The 21,180-nt window shown below is 40.9% G+C and overlaps 1 protein-coding gene and 1 long non-coding RNA gene across 2 annotated transcripts in view; one reads left to right on the forward strand and one right to left on the reverse strand.

Moving 5' to 3' along the window:
• The window catches only part of LOC123982278 (collagen alpha-1(XI) chain-like), a 74,579-nt gene that overhangs the window by 12,740 nt on the left and 40,659 nt on the right, over positions 1–21,180 (reverse strand). Inside the window, exons 5-8 of the mRNA XM_046067719.1 lie at positions 19,932–20,063; positions 19,438–19,518; positions 1,914–2,522; positions 623–667 (exon numbers count right to left, since the gene is read on the reverse strand). Coding sequence (XP_045923675.1) covers positions 623–667; positions 1,914–2,522; positions 19,438–19,518; positions 19,932–20,063 — 867 coding nt within the window. The remainder of the gene's footprint in view (positions 1–622; positions 668–1,913; positions 2,523–19,437; positions 19,519–19,931; positions 20,064–21,180) is intronic.
• On the forward strand, positions 12,940–15,057 carry LOC123981878. Its single transcript, XR_006827842.1, has 4 exons — positions 12,940–13,078; positions 13,591–13,669; positions 14,759–14,884; positions 14,987–15,057. It is a non-coding gene; the product is annotated as an uncharacterized LOC123981878 (long non-coding RNA).

Here is a 21,180-nt window from a genome sequence, read left to right on the forward strand (position 1 = left end):
GTGCTGGTGTGTATGGGACTAAAAGTTCAGAAATATAACAAGGCGAGAGGCCATGAAGAGCTTTAAAAGTGATCAATAGAATTTTAAAGTCAATTCTAAAACATACTGGGAGCCAGTGTAATGAAGCTAAAATAGGAGTAATGTGGTCATATTTCTTTGTTCTGGTTAAAAGCCTGGCAGCTGAGTTCTGGACAGTCTGGAGTCGATCAATAGATTTTTGGGTTAAACAGGTGAAAAGGCTGTTGCAATAATCCAGGCGTGATGAGATGAAGGCGTGTAAAATGGTCTCGGTGTCCTTAAAAGTTAACATAGATCGAATTTTAGCTATATTTCTAAGTTGATAAAAACATGATTGAACAAGTTTTGTGGTGTGCTGCTCAAAATTTAAATTACTATCAAACCAAACACCAAGGTTCTTTGCCACAGGCTTAATGTGATTTACTAGGGAACCAGCAGATGGCAGTATTTGATTTGCCATCTGCTGGGGCCCGATGACCAGGATTTCTGTTTTGTCTGAGTTCAGCTGGAGGAAATTAAGATTAATTAAGAGGTGCACTTACATCATTAGGAGTCAAGTGAACCAGCTTAACATCATCATGTGTCATAAACACACTTTTCTTACCTTATCACCTTTAAACCCAGGAAGGCCAGGCTCACCAGGACAGCCCTGCGGAAATAGCAACAAGCCACAACAAAACTCATTTTAAGATCTCCCTCCCAACACCTTGAATGCCAATCAACCACTGTAAGATTGTATGGCTTAAAGTGTATTTGGGATATACATACATTTAAACTGCTTGGAACTGTGTGACAAATCCATAAATCGGGTATCTTTACTATGTCCAGAGGAAAGCAAGGGAACCTGTGTTTAAGTCACAATCCATTTAACAAAGTTGGTCTTTTTAACTCATGATTAGGTCAATTTCATCAAGCAATTTAGTACACCTTTCACACTGATTTAGAACAGCGGTTAAACTGTTAAACGCTTGTCATACCATTTTAATGCACCTGCCAGTCAATCAGAGATGAGTATTTTCTGTGGCCATGACATAGTAACATTCTTTTGTATCTCCCTAAAAAACACGCTTAACATATCGTGTCAAAACATAATAAAGTTCAACACAATACTTGTAAATGCTAATTCTACAGGCTAACATATACTGCTGAGCAAGCAAGACCTAAAATGCAGCACATGAGAAGAGGAAGACAGAACATCTTCCTTTATGTTCCCTACAGCCGTCATCAATCACAGTAATCTTGCTGAGTAATCCTGTGGATTTTATGGCAGCGTGACTCCGGAGACCGGCCCAGACATGACCAGATGTGCAGTCTGGTTCTGGTTCTGTCTGCCCTGCAGTCTCTGTGATGACCCACCTCTCATACCAGGTAAACCTTCCGATTGGATACTATAAAATGACTTTACTCTCTGGAACCAATAAGATAACTTCTATGGGGGTTAAGATCCTCACATTGAGTAATGCTATGACAAACTGTTGAGACATCTTAAACACGCGTCCCTTAGTGCTCAGATCGCGGCACCAAAGCCATGTGGATCAACATATGTTTGAGCAGTGTAACCTTCTTTGATCAGATTCAGATGGCAACTGATGGAGAACAGCTCTTGTAAGCTTTAAAGCATAAACAGAGGTTGCACTTTCTTCATTCAGGAGGTTTGTTTTTTATCTCATCCGACAACAGATAGCTCTGATATGATACATCAAATGTACTGTTAATTCAGTGGGAAACAAGCCTCGGCCTGCAATAGCTACAAAAACAAAAATTCTCATTGAGCAGTTTACATCAGGCAGAGCAACCTCAAGAGGACTTTCTTTTTTGTAGTTTGAACACTTGGATAAATACATGCATTAAAAACAATGGTATTAAATCAACATGAAGACCGTATGACCACTCACCTCCTGTCCTGGGAGACCCATTCGGCCCGGTGGTCCTCTCTGGAGCCGATACTTTTTGCCATCCGAGCCCAAGACCAGGTCTCTGTCCCTGGATACAATGGTCACAATGCCGGGTTGCTCCTTGTCTGGTTGTTTACCATTGGTGATGGTGACATGAGGTGTAGGGGAGACAGACCCGGACCTTTCATCTGTCTCCTCCCTTAGTGTGTGTGTGGAGTCTGTGGATGTTCTGGGATCTGAAGGGATCGTAGGAAGTACAGGAAAGCCCACAGAGGGCTTCTTGGTGGCACTTCCGATGTCCAGGTCAGTGATGTCATTGGATGGTTTTCTGGGGAACAGTGATGTAGTTCTCCCACTGGAGTCGGTCTTTTTGTCTGTGGTTATGTTCTCCTCTAATAGTTTCGATTTCTCCTTCTGGCTTCCCTTCAGTCCATTTCTGGAAGGTTTCCACTGAGGGTTGACTTGTCCGCCATTTTGGAATATTGGATCCAGCAAGTCAGTTTCTTCATCCACCACAAAGACATCCCCACGACCTACTGTACCTTTCCGATCGGATCCTGAAGGCACCGTCCCGTCCCCTCTAGAACTCCCTCGTTGCAGAAACATATTCTGTTGAGAAACAGAAGAAGAATTGGGGCTCATTCGAGAACAGTCTTCCAGAAATTCTTAGTCTAAGTTTTATTGTGTTGGCGAGTCTGTCTGAGTGGCAATAAAGATTACTCATATAAACTTCACCTCTTCCAATGTGTAATTTCCTAACAACCATTACACTCAAACAAACCAATGTTAAATTAGTAGTACTGGATTGAGAGCATAGACCTTGTACCTGCAGATGAGTGAAACACAAATAATCTGGGGAACCATTTACCTTCCAAATAGATGATTGAGAATACGGAATTAATAAGCATCACCACCTCATCCCAACAATGTATGTTAAATCACATTTTAATGCCGAAGAATGGAAAGTCATTAAAAAAAGAAAATGTGATGGTTGTAATGAAACTATTCCTACTTAAGGACAAAAACTTGTCTCCTACAACCCTCAGACAAAACACTGCTGCAGACCCTCTTCCCTTGTTGAAAACTGTCATCAACTCTCCACTGACATCTGGCATAATTTTTTGCTGCCTTCAAGTCGATTAGTTTCTCATCTTTTCAAGACAGTTACTCATGACACGTCTGCCATCAAAAACTCAACATCACTACTGATTTAGTCTTGTTTCGTTCCACTTGAATGTGCTGTCTCTAATTAACATCTCCATGGTTCTCACAGAGTTGCCTGTTGGAGCAAAACCACTGTAAATATGTAAATATGTTTATTGATAGCACTCTCCACACTGCTGGAGCCTCCATTTGATCTTTGATCGTCATTATCATCGGTTAGATATCACATCTACATTTGTAATTGTGTTACCTTTTTGTTCGGAGGCTCCTCTGATGCAACACCTGTTTTTTTTTTTTTTATATATATCTCGTTACCCTTGGGTAAAAGCTACTTTCCTCTACAGCGAGACAGCAGTCACTGTCATAGTAATAAAACTGACTTATAATAAAACTGTTGTATAATTGTTCTCACTGTAAATCAGTTTGGCTAAGAACGTAAGTCAAAGTATAAACGTATTATTATTGACTCTCGAAGTCTCAGCCACTAAAAAATATTTCAAAACAAACACAGCAGTTTAAAGTTTTGTGGTATCCAGAGGTGACAGTAAACAAAACAAAAGTAACAACACACAAAACCCTACGACGCAGGCATTTTTCCCTTGCTTGTCATATTGCATTATAGACACACACACACACACCACAACACATCAGAATCTTGGGCCTTAGGGAAGAGTGGCACAGTGAGAGAGGCCTTTAAGGGGAAGGGACCAAAGGGCTGTAAATTTTGTTTGATGACCCTAATGGGCTGAAATGGAGAGCACTAAAGTGGAGCTGAGAGACATATGGAGAGCAGGAGGGCAGGAGGAGGCGAGGAGGAGTGTGCACGCTTGGAGATTTTTTCTTAGACTGCCTTTTAGAATACATGAGCTTATACAGGTCTTTTGTGTTGTCATTTCCCCATTTTCTCTTTCTACACATCAAAGGTTTAACTTTTGCATCACAATATTATACAATACCAAACAGCCACAGTAACAATTTGGCAAAGCCGGTTCAAACTGATACAGTTTTGTACTTTTAAACGTTGTTAACTTCTTTGTATCCGTATGGCATATCAATAGGTAACTATCAAGTCTCAAGAGGCCTGCAAAAAAAAAACTTTTTACAAAAAGATGCTCTCTCTGTACCATTTTAGCCACACGATGCCATGTCTCTAGGGAAGGCAATGTTTGTCTTTCACTTTGTCCACCACTTTGGTTCAGACTGAAATATCTCCACAGCTCTGAAACAGATTGCCATCAATGAAACATCTATGAAATCTGGTACACCAGATTTGCCACCAAATATTTGCTAAACTAATGGCATGCCCATCAGCGTCAACTGCACCTTGTGTTTAATGCTAATTAGCAAATCTTAGCGTGCTAACAAGCTGAATAAAGATGGTTTACATGGTAAACATTATACCTGCTAAACATTAACATGTTACCACTGTGATTTTGACCATGCCAGCATCCTGACATTTAGCTCAAAGCCTTAGGCACTGTGGTGCTTTGAGCTAAATGCTAACAACCTTACAGAGCTATTAGAAAGACTGTAGGATCTTAGTCTTTTTTATTAGATTGCACACAGATGGTAGACAGAGAAAACAGCAAGGAGGCAAAGAAAATACTAAATGTATGGGGGTGAGGTCTGCATACTGTTCATGGCTTAGTGTAAACGGAGGTGTGTGTCCTGATCCTGGTACAATTATGAGGTGAGAAATGTTTTCTGACATCTCAGCTGAATAAATTCTGCAAAATAAATGCCACTTTTTAATGGGTAGAGTGAAAGTATATATTTGGTCGCAACAATGTTTCGTATCTGTGGCACTCAAGTCATTTTATGGTAGTATTTGGGCTCTACTATGTGACAAGAAACCCTCTTTATACCTTTACACCAACCAAAACTTTTATAGATTTTGATGGAGGGCATTGGTTCATGATGTTTTTGACACAACCACCTGTCTGTGAGAGCTATACTAAAGCTGCCATTGGAAGAGCTCAGGGAGCTGCAGGTAGGGTGGGTAACAAACATGAAGAATACAATGGTGCCATGCATTTTTACGCAATAGTTCAAGGTTTCATATTTGGTTACAGGCATTTATTAAGGCAAAATTCAATTGAGCATGCTCTGATTGCATTATCAGAAAGAATGATATGTTACCCAGAAATGATCAGATGAGCCTGTATTTCATTCATCAAATCTGAAATATTAGAACAACAGTCAGACTTAAAAGCTGTATTTGCAGTGAAACCTAGCCTTTGTGGGGATGGTTGGGGATAACGAGGGCCAGTGAAGAGCTGAGATAGGCAAGAGACCAAACACAGAGCTCCCACTGAGAACAAAGGCCCTTTCTTTCACTCTAATATCAGACCGCAGTCAGGCAGCCAGCCCTGTTCGATAAGCTGACACCAGATCTCCTCTGCTCAACACCATCCCCTCAGCTTATCTCCCCACCAGTCTGTGAGATAGCCCTATGAACGCCAGCCCAGGCCATACTTAGTTGGAGTACTATGACACGTTGGCCAGTCAGTCAGGAGCCGATAGTTGTCAAACACTCTTCACCGAAGAACGACATACTCTATGAAACATCATAGCATGATGTTATGTTTTAGGGAAATCTTCTTCTGGGTTATTGTGCGTGTTGAAAGCTATGTAATTAATGTACGTGTCTCAGGGTATAAAAATGTAAAAGCAGAGCACCACATAGTCAACAAACATAAGGCAGTGACTCACTACAGACAAATATGACTGTGTGTAAAGGATGCCTGCAGTAGAATAACTGATTTACTGTATAGTTCAACATTGGATTTCACACGCTGATACCAGCATAGCGTTAGATCGATGCGCCATACATTCCTCACAATTCCTCCTCATGCAACTCTTCACATACATACTCACATACCAGAGCTACTGTGCAAGATGGGGATTTGGGCTTTAATGTCTTGCTCAAGTGGACAGGAGAAACCACCAACCCTGTGACTAGTGGAATGCCCACTCCTCCATAGGCTCCACAGCCTTGTGATCAATGTGATGATGTCAATAGGGTTAGCTGGAGGTAAGACTGAGACTTCATTTATTTGACAGAAAACCTGCATTTAAAGACGATTGTGTTTAACAGGTAGGGAAGGTCTAATGAAAGGTTTTACTGGGTTGCATTATAGGAGTTGAAAGTGCCAGCATATCAGAGGCTTTATTACAGAACCTTTCTTCAAGGTACAGAAACTTGGAACTGAAACTCGAAGGATGGTTAGCCACTGTAATTTCAGACAAAGTTTAAGTACTAATCTACTCTACACTCTGTATGTTAAAAGTCAGTATCCTTATCATGATCTCAGCAAATCATTACAGGACATCTCTGATTTACTGTAAATGACAGACATGTGACAGACTTTTAACCAAACTGTGTGTGTATGGTAAATAGGGGCAACTTCATGAGCTGTCATCAGCATTAAAACCAAACGGCACAATTAAAGGCTTCATAAGATCATTCAGTTTAAAATTCAACAACTTCACAGATCTACTCTACTCTCTACTCTGCATAGCATGCATCTGAGTAGTTATCCTGTCAAACAAATCTCTAATACGTTTCTTCTTCTTTAAACCTTTATAACATGAGCCAAGACAATGTTTGCACTCGCTCTGTCTCTACCAGCTCTTTAGTAGCAAGCTGAAGCAAGCAAGGACACTGTCTATTTTATGTGTGTGTTCATGCCTTTGTATCGTAACAACACACTGTCTGAGCGGAGGAACAATGTAAGGTTTTCGCCCAACCCCATCTATGGGTGAACAAATGACAGTCAGGGTACCAACGGGGCTCAGCAAACTCCCAGTGAAAAGGGACTGAACACAGCCTCTGAGACTGACTGAGGCCAGTCTGACCACAGGGAATACACTACCGAGAAGATTTACCACAGCTCCAGAGAGGACTCTGATTTTGGGGACGACGAAGACATGGCAGGTTCAGACGAGGACAAGAGAGGTGTCTAGAGAGAGGCAGCGACATTGTGTATAGCCCGAATATTTTCACATCTAAATAGGTGAATAAAGTCAATATTTCGACCAAAAAAAGCTGGTGATTAATGGAACAGTGGAAATCACACAAGTTTTGTATTTTCTACGATTGTATTTTTCTGTTTACAAGCAAAACTGGTGTAAGAATATTTTCTTTTGTGACATTTTTTGAGTTTATTTATTAGGCTAAAAAAAAGCTAAGAGAGCTTGCGTAACGTAGCAAGCTTTCTGCTCGCACAAATCTCCAAGTTGAAACTACAGGGGAAAGCCTAAGCTATAATATGAGACTATCGCCAATTGCGGTACAAAGTGTTATTATGACACAGGACAGGCTAGCTGGTTAGCATGCTAACTTCAGTTGATATCTCTGCAACAATATACATAGACGCCTTTGATGTCAGAACTGTTCTTCAAATTCTGTATATAATGTTATTTCATTTTTTGAATGTTTTAAACTAAAATTTTGGCCATATCTTAAACATTATTCCTTTAAGGCTATACCAGTGCTTCTGCATTTTTGCTTTCACTTTGCTTTTCCAACCTTCAAAGCAGCCAGTGGTCCAACTTGCAGTGACTTGAAGCTCTCCATCACACTGTCAGATGGCCTTGTCTTATTACTGTCTCAGTTACAGTGTCATTGCGAAGTAATGTTTTATGGTGCTGTTAGAACAATGTCTGGATACATTTGATAAACTCTCCTTTTGAAAATGAAAGCTTTTAACTGCAATTCAGCTAAAATATATTTTTACTTTTTTTTTTAACTACTTAAAGAGGTCGTATACAGTACAATCACATACGTTCCATTACATTAGAAATTAAAAGTATTTATGAGCAATGTCTATCAATGCTGAAATAACTCTCTGCGACTCAACTTTCCTGCAACTCTGAATTTGTGGGAAAACACAGTAAATTATGATCAGGGCAGATGTTGACAGAGCACACCTGGCCTAGATTAATGGTTATAACACAGTGTTGTGTCCTTCCATTCTCCTCAGCAGTTTGTCTGCATGTGTTGCTGACAGATCCTCTGCTGTGAGCAATGAGATATCTATGGAGGCCTCCCAGCCTGACACAAGCGCTGCAGGCAAGAGCGCTATCATCAACACACACATGCACACACGCAGACAATGAACACTTGCTCCTATAAAGGGCTAATCAAATGGCAAGGTCCGTAAATCTAACCAAGACACAGGTATGCAGACGCTCTCAGACTGGCTGGGTCTTGCAAGTAGCAGTAGGCAATTTGGCCCAGAAAAATGCATGATGACAGTGGTCTGATGTTTCAAGAATAAGGATGGGCAGAGGTGAATTTAAGTAAAAAAAAAAAAAATGTGGGGAAAAGTGAATTATTACTCTGATTAGTAAAATGTTGCTAAAATTAACAAACGCTGCCAAGGAACTTGCACAGACTCAATCTGTCAAATCAGAGCAAGCATAAATGTTAATGCCTGCAAGTGTATTTAACTGTGTTTATGTGTTTGTTGATCAGAATTGTCACATGCACACGAGTGAGCATAGGACTTTCTATTGTGAGTTGTTCAGGAACTGAGCAGATTTGGTGCAGTATTAACACCGTCATCTCCAGGACCACCCATGTTAGAAATGCCACTGTTGGGTTGGGATCAAAGTGTCCACCAAATCGCTAGTGGTGGTCCTGGTGTATAAGATCATAAAGCATGTCAGAGGGATAAAAGAAAGACTGTGACTTTTTGAAACAATAAAATTGCTCTGCAACCTCTAGTTAGCTTCCACATGCATCTAGGTGAAGGCTTCTCATTTTCACACTAGATAGCCACAGAAATCAGAAAGTCAGATGGAGAGCCCCCATACAGGGAGGTGTATTGTTCTGCTGTATGTTTCTGAATGACGAAACCATAGAGTGATGTGTCTTTCTCAAGTAAGATGGAACCAAAAACAATGGCATTCACTTGCTGACTTTATTAATGACTTTCGATCTTTAGAAATTCATTGAATAAAATGTATGTAGCCAATCTCAAGTCTCTCAAGTGTTTTGACACTCGTTTTCAAAGCTTTTACGTACAAGAATATTTTTAATTTTTCTACATACTGGAATTAATGATACAATTTGCCAAATCTGCTAAATTTAACAGTGCCTGCTATGACACTGACTGTCACTGAATGTCATGAATATGCTAGCTGCTAGTGAGCTAGCCATTAGAGTTACAAGTGGGCGCCGCCTTAACCTCATTCAACATGCATGTAGAGAATATTTCCAACAATGTGCCATAATGTCTGCTGCCTTTTTAGGCATTAATATGCTGATGGATATTTAAAAATGTAATCCAACTGATCTTTATATCGTTTCATAAGCCAAATGAAGTAGCAAAGCTAACATGCAGAGAGGATGAGACGTTTCCAGAGCCAGCACACCAGCTCCAGACAGCGATACTCACAACGTCGCAACAACAGCATGTCTTGGCAAACTAGAAAGTAAGCTGAATGTCTGTGGGCAAGTCATTTAAAGTTACCTGTCACACAAATCATGGCTGGAACAGCTGGAATAGAGTTGTGTGGCGGGGTGCGGGCCACTCCATTTACAGAGCCAGGGTACAAAAACCTGATTTTTTTTTTTCCAGCACTGATTTTGAGAAAAAGACGTGTACTGGATTATAATCTCATACGCTACCCTTAAATAATATCATTCGTTTTTAAATACAAAAACTGCAAACTACAGCAGGTGTAACCTTGAACTTTAAACATCAATGTCAAATCTTCAAGAGCCATAAAAGCCATAATAGCAAGGGTGCTCATCCCAGTAAAATCACTGAAAGCATCACCACACTGTGTGCAATACAATGGCCTGCAGAGCATTACACACCCTACTTTACAACAGCGTAGAACAAAAGAAAAGGTAAAACTCAGATATGCAACAGGCCAGACAGTACCTGTCCTTTCTGCTGCGTTTGTCCTTGCACGTGCAATCCATTTAAATCCAGTAACAGGCATCCCAGGAGCAAGTACCATCCAACATGGTAGAGCATGACTGCCGGAGACACTGCAGATCTGTCTGCACTTCAGCTATTCACATTGTACCCACAGGCAGACCTCTGCACAGGAGGCTGATCCAGCTCCCAGCAGACACACCCACACACCTACTGGCTACACACCCTTCCACTTGTACCAACCATGTGTCTTGTAGTAACAATACATCTTATCTGGCATGTTTAGGAGGCTGAAGCCCATCCCATTAGCCCTAAGGGTGGCCTCTGCGAACACTGACAAAGAGTAAGATGAGAAAATTTACAGGGAGACAACTGTAATGTGGTCAGTTCTGCGACAATTTACATTTTAAAACAAGTTTTTCAAATAAGACATACATTCTATCACTTCACACACAAACGTCAGAGCATCCATCAGATGTTAATGCACATTAAACTGTCCAAATAGTTTGCCAGCTCTCAGCTAACTAAGCTAGATGGAGGGTGAGAGTGAACATCTGATCACAGTGAGCTATTGGCACAACACACTAACCGCAACATCATGGGCAACAAAAAATTTGCTAGAGTGACTAACTGCTCCTTCCAACCGAGGGAAGCAGAACGAAGGAAAACAGGGATGGTGTGAGGGAATCCCCACTGCTTTCACACATGGATGCATTCTGGTCGGAGGGAGCCTGCGCACAACTAGACTTAAAAGAGAGTCAAATCTCTGGAGGGGAATTAAAGGAGGGGAAAGCCGCAGTGCCCAGATTCAGTGAAACAACCACAGTTGAGAGAACATTTGAGGGGAAATATTCGCCAAGGATTGTCTGAGGTTGGCTTGATTTACATGACTGGGTTGACACTGAGAGGAGACCTCCTCCGCATGAAAGTTAAGAACAGCGGGGCAGCTCCCTGTCACGGGAAACATTACTTCATGTCTATTAGGAACAAAAGGAGGGGTGGTCTAGCATAAACAGCAATATAAATAAATGAGAGCAGAGGGAGGTTGATTCGGGGTGAACAGAACCTCTGTGGGCACTTTAAAACTGCAGGGCAGATGTGCGGGGGAAATCAATGATCTCTTTTTAATTCTAAACAACTTCCCGGCACATCTCCGTCGTCACCGCCACATAATGGCTTCCAGAGATCTCTGCTGTCTGCACTAAAAACAGAATCATTGTTGCGTTTTAAGCGGGACCTGTAGTGTAGGGGTTTGCTAGTACCTCAGGGAGTGGGCTAGCACTGGGAAGAAACAGAAAGGAAGGTGATTGCAAGATGCTGATGTAGCACTCTTGTGACAACGTTCCATCACCTAGCATTTAACCACAGTTGATTTATCTTCACAGCATAGATAACCCATACTAAATTATAGTTTTGAAGAGGAAAATTATTAGTTTGAGCATGTTGGGGCTTCTCGCATTTAGAAATGTGTTCTGCACCTCTTAGTGACAAAAAGAAAGAATCAACTAGGGCAAGAATTCTTCCTTTCCTCGGTTTCCGTCTTCTTCTTTCCAAATCCTCGATCTCCTCCTCCTCTTTTATCCGAGCATCCCGTCTTTCAACAACCCACTTCCTCTTGTATTCCATAATTGGAGGCGAGGGCCTCCTTGCTTGTCTGTAATTACTTTATTTTATATTGGAAACAGTGATGAACCTCACCAAGCGGATGAAAAGTTACTGCTCAATCTATGGTAATGTGAATAAAAGAAAAGTTTGACAGTGTGCAGAAACGTCCTGTTGATTTAAAAATAAAGGGCATGGCTTTCAGATGCACTTTTGCTTTTTTACAGCAAATGCAAAGCATATTTTCTCGTCTTTGTGTTTTACTTTAGCAAAGTGTTGTGAGCCCTTTACTGAGTCTTTGATGGATTTGATGGATGCAAGTCAAAAACGTGGTTTTAGCCTTATCATCCATACCACCAGATAAATCGTAGGGGATTGTTTTAATAGTATTTTCCTCATTATACTCTCTTGGGAAACAAGAGCTCTGTATCCCGCCGTCTCCCACTTCTGTTGCTGCTCTGACATGTTCGTGTTGCAGTGTGTCATCTTCCTGCAATGCCAACAGTTTGTTTTGAAGAGCTCCGAGCGTGAACAGACCTCAAAGTGTTTCATGAGACAGCTAACTGTTTGTGTTGACCTTTTCAAAATAGCTCTCTTAACTCCTTAAAGTGCTGAAATACAGAGGTTGAAATTATATTATAAGGCCTAATTGTGAGGGCTCCTGTGGCTGCAACCTTTTCATTTTATTTTATTCCTGTAAACTATATATTATTCATATACTTTATATGCAGCTTTATATGAGGCTAGTTATATCATTGTCTTTAAACTGTTTCTCTAAAACAGAGGTTTTCAAACTGTGATGGAAAGTGGAAGAGGGGAGGGGGAAGAAGAAGAGACATCCATAAATGTGCTTAGAATTGATAGAAAAAAGACGCTGCTAACATAGAACATGGCTAAGAATTGTCAGGATTTTAAGTTTCATTCAGTATCAGACTTTGAAAAGGCCTGCTTTCAGGTCTATAATTAAGGGAATTTTACATTATATCAAAATATCCTCAACACTGCTTAAATTACTTACTTTTCTCTGTCTCTGCTATGATCATAAAGCATGACACCCACTAATCACAGAGCTCTGCAGTCAGAGGGCCCTGAGAGAACTGTAACTTTGCTTTCAGCAGATCCATCATCTTGGAGCCAAACCCAGCAGGATTTACATTTTCCATGCTGGCAGAATACTGCACAAAATCACAAAAACCAACTGACAACCTAGCAAGGGTCACTCATCTACTGCTGGGCCTTGCTGGAGCTTCTTGGCTGGCTATAGCAGATATTTAGAGGCATCTTGAGTCTGTAAGTTGAGGAGCTCTGTCAGCAACCTGCTTCCATCTCTCTTTTGTTGCTAGGAAACCTGGCAAATGTGTCTGTGTTGAGCAACCCAGCTCTCCAACAGAGCCACATGTAGAGGAGAATGAGGGCAGAATTTAGATTAACGAAGGAATGTGACGTTTGCTGGAGTGAACCTGACAGGATCGCAACATACAAGCCGACTGATTCTAACTCTGACAGGTAAGCCAGAATCATATCACTTTTTCAGTTGGCACTGCTTCAGTTCTCCTAACAGCTCATGGTGCAGAATTCAGCAATGACATTCATTATGACTGAGTCTTGTAGAAGGCAACTCATAACCCCCATTTGGGCGAGAGGCTAACCTGTCCGTCTAATTCTCCTTACAACGATAGATGACTCTGACTTTCCCCTGAACTTGCCCTGACCTCTGACTTTGGCTTTAGCCAGCTGCTGCCTGCCAACGTGGCCAGAAAGTGAAAAAAAATAGAAACAGATAAGAGTCGAAGAGGAGAGAGAAAACAGCTATAAGCAGTCTTAAAGTACTACTTTCTGCTGACCTAATGCTCCGCAATATGCACCAACATTACTAACGGATCAAATTATGACATGTAACACAAAAGGGCTTGGTGGTAATGATGAAACCAAAGAAACTCAATGCCACATCTGCAGCTCCACTGAGCCTTACAGCATGTTCGGTCCAGTCTCACCACTCTCATCGTTGTCATTTCCAGCAGCAGGCAGCTGTTTTCAGCACGAAAGCCTCCAGCTGCTAGCCTCAGGCAGAGATGAGGAGCAGGCTACAGCGGCCTGGTAAGCTCATTTCTTTGTAACTCCACACTCCCAGATATTTTTCATTTTCAAAAAACTTGAAGTCTCCTGCCCTAACCGAAGCTGACTCAAGTGACATCACTTTACACAATTTATCTATCTCTTGAGCCACAAAATGTTTGGTTCAACTTTTTACATATGCAATAGTAATCCCCAAGACCTGTAAACATACTCTGATGGGTAAAATCGCTAGCGTTCCCACTTATTGCCATTCAAATTTTTTGTATCTTGAGCTTTATTATTGTTCTTCATCAAACGCTTGTAAGTTTGGGGAATTCACAAGACAAAATCTTGAGATCAAAACTGCTCTGCTCAATATTTTTGTATTTACAATCAAATCATTAAGTGTGAAAGATGTACTGATCCCGCATAGAATTATCACCCAACTCTGTAGTTCCACACAGCTTCACACAGCATTTTAGCATCTTTCAGCTTGTTGCTGTGGTTTTCCACTCCACAAATTTACTGTTTTGATTCTACTCTCAGTAGGGTAGTTTCCCAGCAGTATCAGGCACCTGTTTTCTGCAAATATGCTCTGGTAAACTCTATCCGCTACCTGCCCAGCACCAAATGGAAGACAGACAAAACAGTTACCGGCTTGTCAACATAGTGGAGTATTTAGCAGCTTACAAGCCAGATATTTCCCTTTGAAGTTGGCGGACCAAAAAAGATTAGACTTATATTTGCCCGGTGGGCAGAATCACAACAACAAATGAAGCTAAGGTTGCACTGTTTAAGGTGAACATGTCATGGTTTTGTGTTCTGTTTTATTTGAACATGTCTGGTTTTGTGTCTTGTTTTATTTTGCTTCCTGACTATGTATTTCCTGTTGATTGTCTGAATTTGTTTAACTTGTGTTTAATCATCCTGCCACCTTGAGTGTATATAAGTCTGTCTCTGAATTGTTTAGTGTGAGATAGACTTCGTATGTCGCCCTGCCTGCCTGTCACCTGAGTTTTCTGTGATTCGTCACCTTCTGTCAGAGCTTGGAATTTTGTAGTATTTTTGAATTTTTTAATCTGTATTTCATCTCCAGTACCTGTTTTTTTTGGATTTATTGTGGCTATGTAGGCGTGGCACTCCAGCCCTCTTGCTCAGCTGATGTCCTGCAGCGTTCTAGACTTGAGGCTCATCCCTGCAGTCAACCTTTTTAATAACACTCCAGCTCGACTTCAGATCGTCCGTTAACCCACCGTGGTAACAAGCGCTACAGCCAAGATCTTGTTTCTAGATTATGAGAGTTTTTGATCCTGCCCTTAGACTTTGCAACTAACATCCTGTGTTTTTCCCTTCGCTCAGATCCCAGCCCCGGGTGTGTGGACACTGCTACATTAAGTTTGTCAATAAATCTACCTTGAGTTTTTAACTAACCCGCCTTGTATCCACTCTTGGATTCTCAGTGGATTTTGGTATTCAGTTTCCTGATGGACTGCCTTCCATCCGAGTGTCTGCTTTTTGCGTCCGATCCTCTGATTTCCTGTGCTTATGCTTGGCTAGCATGACTGAACATCGTCCCTTTGGTTTAAGAAAACATTTGAGATTTAAAATGACACAAAACTTTGGATCTAATGGGTAATTTGTTAATTAGCAGCTTAAAAAACAGGTTAAACAATACTTTCACCTAAGGTAAAATTGTTCAATAACAACTCCTGCCAGGCTTTAAATAAAAGACTACATGAACTGTGGTGGTTTGAAAGACTCATGGAGAAGTGTCAAAATGATGGGTCATTTTTTTCCACCTCTTTGTTTTGTCTCAGCTTGCCAGTAAAAAGCCATTGTTTGACAGGTTTGATGAAAGAGGCCTCTCTTGAGACCCGAGTGGAAACACTTGGTTGTGACAGGACATGGAACAGGGAATATTACGACCACAGGCTTCTCTCTATCTCTCTTACTCTCTCTCTGACAGATGCAGCTTTAGGGAACAAGTGTACGCGGTGTTATAATTATTTATAAAACTGAAAGCCCCCAGACAAACCAGATTCACTCTTGTGGTGATGTTAAACGTCAAGAAAACAATCAAACACAAGCTCTGTATGCTCTCTCTCTCCCTCTCTTCCAGACACACATGTAAACTATATATATGCAAGACAATCCACGTTTCTACACACACCATTTAAGAGACTACAATGCCAAGCACATAGGTAGGGCTGCAATTAATCGGTTGATAATTTTTCCAATTAACAGTTTTTTTGTCTAGTCTATAAAATGTCTGAAAGTATTTAAAAAATGGTCATCAAAAGTTCCCAGAGTTCAAACATATATCTTCACATTGCTTGTTTTGTTCAACAACAAGTCTTAAGTGATTCAATTTACAATTAGAAATCAAAGAAAAGCAGCAAATCTTTACATTTAGGAAGCTGGAAGCAATGACTGGTTTGGCATTTTTGACAGAAGACAGATAATACTACAAATTTACAAGGGAATGTAATTCTGACTAATATAGGGCATGTCGATTATGAGAGTTCAAAGCAATCAACATACGCTGAAGTTCATAGCTCATAGTTCATAGCTGGCTTTGTAATTAAATGTTAAGGTCCCTGACTTCCAGGAGGGTTTAACATCTTAGTGCAGCACATTGGAGGAGCTGTAGACTAGCTGGTCGAGTGCCATGTCTCTAAAGAGAGCACCTGTCAAGGGAGCTGGTGGCCCCAGAGACGACATGCATCAAAGTCAGGAAACCCCAGCAACGTGGCCCCACAGTCCAAAATGTTACGCTTCAAAGACGACAGCAGCAGACCTTAGCGAAAGAGAAATAGATCTTGATAATGTAGTAGTGTTGTTTTAATTTTTTCTTTCTTTCAAATGTGCACATTCTGAGGAGAGCCAGAGACAAGACGGCTGTACCCTCCACAGGTCTGGTCCGTGTGGATTTAATGAGAAACAGGTTGCAGGGAAAATGAGGACCGTGTCCAAAATCACTCCCTCATTCACTATTTCCTATATGATATGGTGCAATTAACAACTTTGACCATTCAAGATATAAGGTATTCATTTGCTGTTAATAACATTTTTTATCACAAGTTGCCATTGTGACAAGGTAAATCTCTACGAATTGCTTGTTTTGTCTGACAAGCAGTCCAAAAAAGATATTTAATTTACTGGGAAATAAAAAAAGCAGCAAAATTGGTACAGGTTAAAGGAATAGTTCTACATTTTTGGAAATACACTCATTCGCTATCATGCCAAGCGTTAGTTAGATAGTTAGATTAGATCAGACAATTTGTATTTCATTTCAATACATTTTACTGCATACAGTATAGTGCACAAAAGGGTTGACTTATGTGACGGCTTTCAGACACTGCCAAGGAGCAGAGAGAGAGAGACAGATAGAGAGTGAGATTATCAGGTGAACAGACAAAGACACTAGGACACGGAGACATGGACACTTAAGGAGACAGACAGACATAGAGACTGACATACAGCCAGAGGAGACAGATTCAGACACATTTTTTTTTAAAAGTGAAAAACAGAAACAGATGAAGGGAGAGAGACAGATAATGAGAAAGAGATGCAGCCAGCTGAAGCGATTTCAGTAGACAGGTCTGGTGCAGCTTTGTTCCTGCAAACATCCTCTACAACACAAAACAGCAGGAGATGTCTTTGTCATCTGCATCATCACAAAGGCATCCCAACGCCATCCTGATGGGGAAACTCTGCCTGGTGGGGCTGGCACGGCACGGTATGGTCTGCTGTGTTTTACTCCTCGCTCCTCTGGCTGTATACTACTGTATACTGTAAAGACAACCAGGCCCTGGCTGGGTTTTTTTTCAGGCATTTTGCGTAGACATGAAAATGTAAATTCAATCCAGCTTTGCTTTTCCTTCTTTCTAAGTGCACGGTCTTTGCTTTGATTCCATTTCAAATGTGTGCCGATTCAAGTAACACTTCTTATTTGGCAAGGGTCAGTGTAAACAAACGTATGTATGTCAGGAACTGTATTTTGTTTGGACGGAGAGGTTAAACTACAGTGTGTCTAGTCATAACAAAAAAAGGATTCCTGAATATACAAGGTAGCTCATTGTAAATTAAGATGTAATGACCAGTTTAAAATATTCATCACCATCCACCAAAGTTTTAAATGTCAATTGAAATGTTGTCATTAATTGTTGTAAATGTTAACACTGCAGGATCTATCTTAAGTAGAAACCCACAGGCTAGCAAGCTATGGAAAGAAAGTCAGTTTGATTTGATAGAGCAGGCAGGAAGGTGAGAATATCTGTGGCCTCCGCTGTTAAGGTGCAAAGTGAACTGTGTGTCATAGTGTAGTGTAGCATCCAAATAGATTTTCATGCCAGATGTAATTTTAAGGGTTGTAATTATTATTTATTAACAACAAATATACACCTGAGGTGTGATTGGTACCTTGCAAATCTTTCCCACCTCAGCGGGTCACAGTTCATTTATTTGAACTAAGCCTTCGCACTTCTTCTCCGTCTCTCGCCACTGGCTATCTGAGGGATTCACCACTTTAAATAGAAAATGAATGTGAACCCCCACCTCCACCCAGCTCACCACTTGCAGTGTTTCTGCCCAGGAAAGCTGAGTGTTTTAGTTTTATAATGATTCAGGGGTGCAACTAAGAATTATTTTCATTATCAATTAATCTGACGATTCTTTTATTTTTTAGTCGATTAATCGTTTTGTCTATGAGTTGTCAAAAAATTGCAAAAAATGCCAGCTATAATTTACTACATCCCAATTTGACAACTTCAAATGTGTTGTTTTTTCCGACCAACAGTCCAAAACCCAAATATATTCAATTTATTATCATATATGACAAAAGAAAAGCATAATATATCGTTCGATTAATTTAATTATTTGATTAAAAAATTAATCAACTAATTGCTGCAGGTCTATACTGATTATCACTGAATATTACACATTTATTTTTATTAAATAGTTTAGAATAGACTTTAACACAGATGTTTTTGTCCCACAAGCCCCCAAAAGAAATGACTGAACATAAAAACATGATCACCATAGATAATGACATTTTTTTCTTGCAGAGAGTACATCTCATAAACTCTGGTTCTGGTTATGAAACATGGAGAGAAAAAATGAGGAGAAAATACAGATGAACTGCTGATCATACACACTGTAAACAATAAACCAATAAATTCCCTGCTTGTTTTTTTTAAAATAAAACCATAAGAAATTAACCCAAGCTATAATTAATCAAAACAGACTCTTAGCTTCAGCACCCAGATGAACCCTTTTTCAGGCCACAACAGAGAGCAGAGAGCAGAGACAGACTGATGGACCAGAGGACAGACAGTTCAAGCACACAGACATCTCACAGGACACACACACACACCTACACACACATACACATATACACACAAACGTATATGCAAAGTGGACCAGTCAGCCAAGGATAAGAGGTGGGACGGCTGGTTGGTGCCTCTGACGCCTGAGGCTCTGCACCGCAGCACTAGTTAATGACAGACGCTGGACTGGCGGTTTTACAGACAGAGAGAGACTTATGAAAAAAAATAAGCCAGTGGAAATAGATCTGCGGTTGGGATACACAAATGTGGCTGCCTGCCTGTCCACAGCCATGTCTAATCACTATGATGACGACTAGTCAGCGGCCCACACTCTCCAACTACAAGTCCAGGAAACAGCTGTGAAACCAGGCAACGGCGTGTATTTATGTGGGGTTCTTTGTTTTTAACAACTAAAGGAACAGGGAATTTTGAGTATAGCTTTACAGAGCACTGCAATGTTTCTCAGTAGTGTAGTTTACTTACAGTTCTGCCAAAGCTCAAAAATGGCTTGTCCTCGGGATTCCCCAGCAGGTCCTCCAGGTCATTCGAGGACAGCAGTATATTCTGTGTGGAAACAGAGGCGACAAATTTCTAAATTTAAAAACCACAAACAACACGCAGTTCAGTGCTAAAGCGATGAACAACCAAACACTCACACAGTTAAATTCACCAGACTGGATCAAAACCACAGGAGTCGGTGCAGTTTTTGTTTTAAATCCTCTGATGATCTTTTATCATGCTTCATAGTATATAACAAGTTCTGCTGTCAAAGTATTAACTGCAGGAGTCGGAGTGTCTGGGCTGTGGGCTTTAAAAAGACATCTGGCTTCACCTTAAACACGTCAATGACATGTCAGAGCCTTGGTGCTTACATAAGGAACAATACTGAGAGTTAATTTCAGTTGTGAAAACAACATGAATTTTCCTGATCCCCTACCTCCTTACCAACCCCCACCCCCCCACCCATCTTTTCTTACCTCCAGGGCGTTGGTTCGCGGGGAGCGAGCAGGCTTAGGGGCGGTCTCACCGCAGCGGGGCGGGTGGTGGCTGCAGTGTTGTTGGGCAGCACCTGGGTCACCCATCAGGAAGGTCAGCTGTCGGAGATGACCCTGCAGAAAAAGAATCATTAAATAAAATGCGAGCGATTGTGGAGATTGCAGGTAACTACAGATACCGAGGCATCTGCTCACCCTGAGCATTTGGGTATCTCAGTTTGGGGGTTTTTGGGGATATAAGTTGCAATTTTTGCAAAACAGCAGTATTTTAAAATGACAGTGGAGTAATGCAGTAAGGATGTCTTTGGGTTTTGAAGTGGTGGTCAGACATAATCTCTATAAACAAATATCTGCATATGAATGCAGAATCTGTAGACACTAGACAAGATGTTGGTAGCGTTATGGTTTTCGTTTGTAGTCCGAGTAGTACTGACCAATCACGTTTGAACTACTTTTGGTTCCATATAGGTAAACAGTCCGTGTGGAGAGCAAAAGAGATGGAACGCATCTAATGCATCTGTATTCAAATCTGTATCCAATGACCAGAGCGTGGAGGAGGAGGAAGTCTCGTCCCGGCTAAATCGTCATCAGACAATAGCCAATGGGTTCAGTCATTGGGTCGGAAAAACAGCTAACTGGAGGCGTCACCTCTATGGGAACTTAAGATGGACTTTTTACAGACCAAACAAATAACTGAGAAAATAATCAGCAGTTGCATTGCATCTTCTAATTATCTCTTGAATTTAATCAAACTAAATCAGAACGAACCTTTAGAGACAAAGCTGTCAGGTTCATCTGTATCTTGCAGTCGAAATATTCATACAGTACATGTTCTGTATAAGGACTGTATCGCTTTTCATGCATGCACACAATATGTACAGAGAATGGAAGAACAAGCTTAGACATAGCCTATTGCACACCCACACACACACATAAGGAGGTTACTGAAGGTCATACATTTCACTGCAGTTCCCAGGAACCCTGAGTCTGACATCAGGCTAAACATGACAAAGAAAACATCAGCAGACATTTAAAAGCCTCTGTCCTCAGGCTGTGTTTATAAGAATGTGATGGTGGGTGAGAGAGATGTGTGTGTGTGTGTGTGTGTGTGTGTGTGTGTGTGTGTATCTGTAACATTAAAATGCTAATTGCTCATTGTTTTGTAGAATCCAAGATTGCTGGTGCTTATCATACACATAATATGCACAAATAAGGCCCATTAGGGTAAACT

Source organism: Micropterus dolomieu, linkage group LG13, assembly GCF_021292245.1.
Source record: "Micropterus dolomieu isolate WLL.071019.BEF.003 ecotype Adirondacks linkage group LG13, ASM2129224v1, whole genome shotgun sequence".
NCBI lineage: Eukaryota > Metazoa > Chordata > Actinopteri > Centrarchiformes > Centrarchidae > Micropterus > Micropterus dolomieu.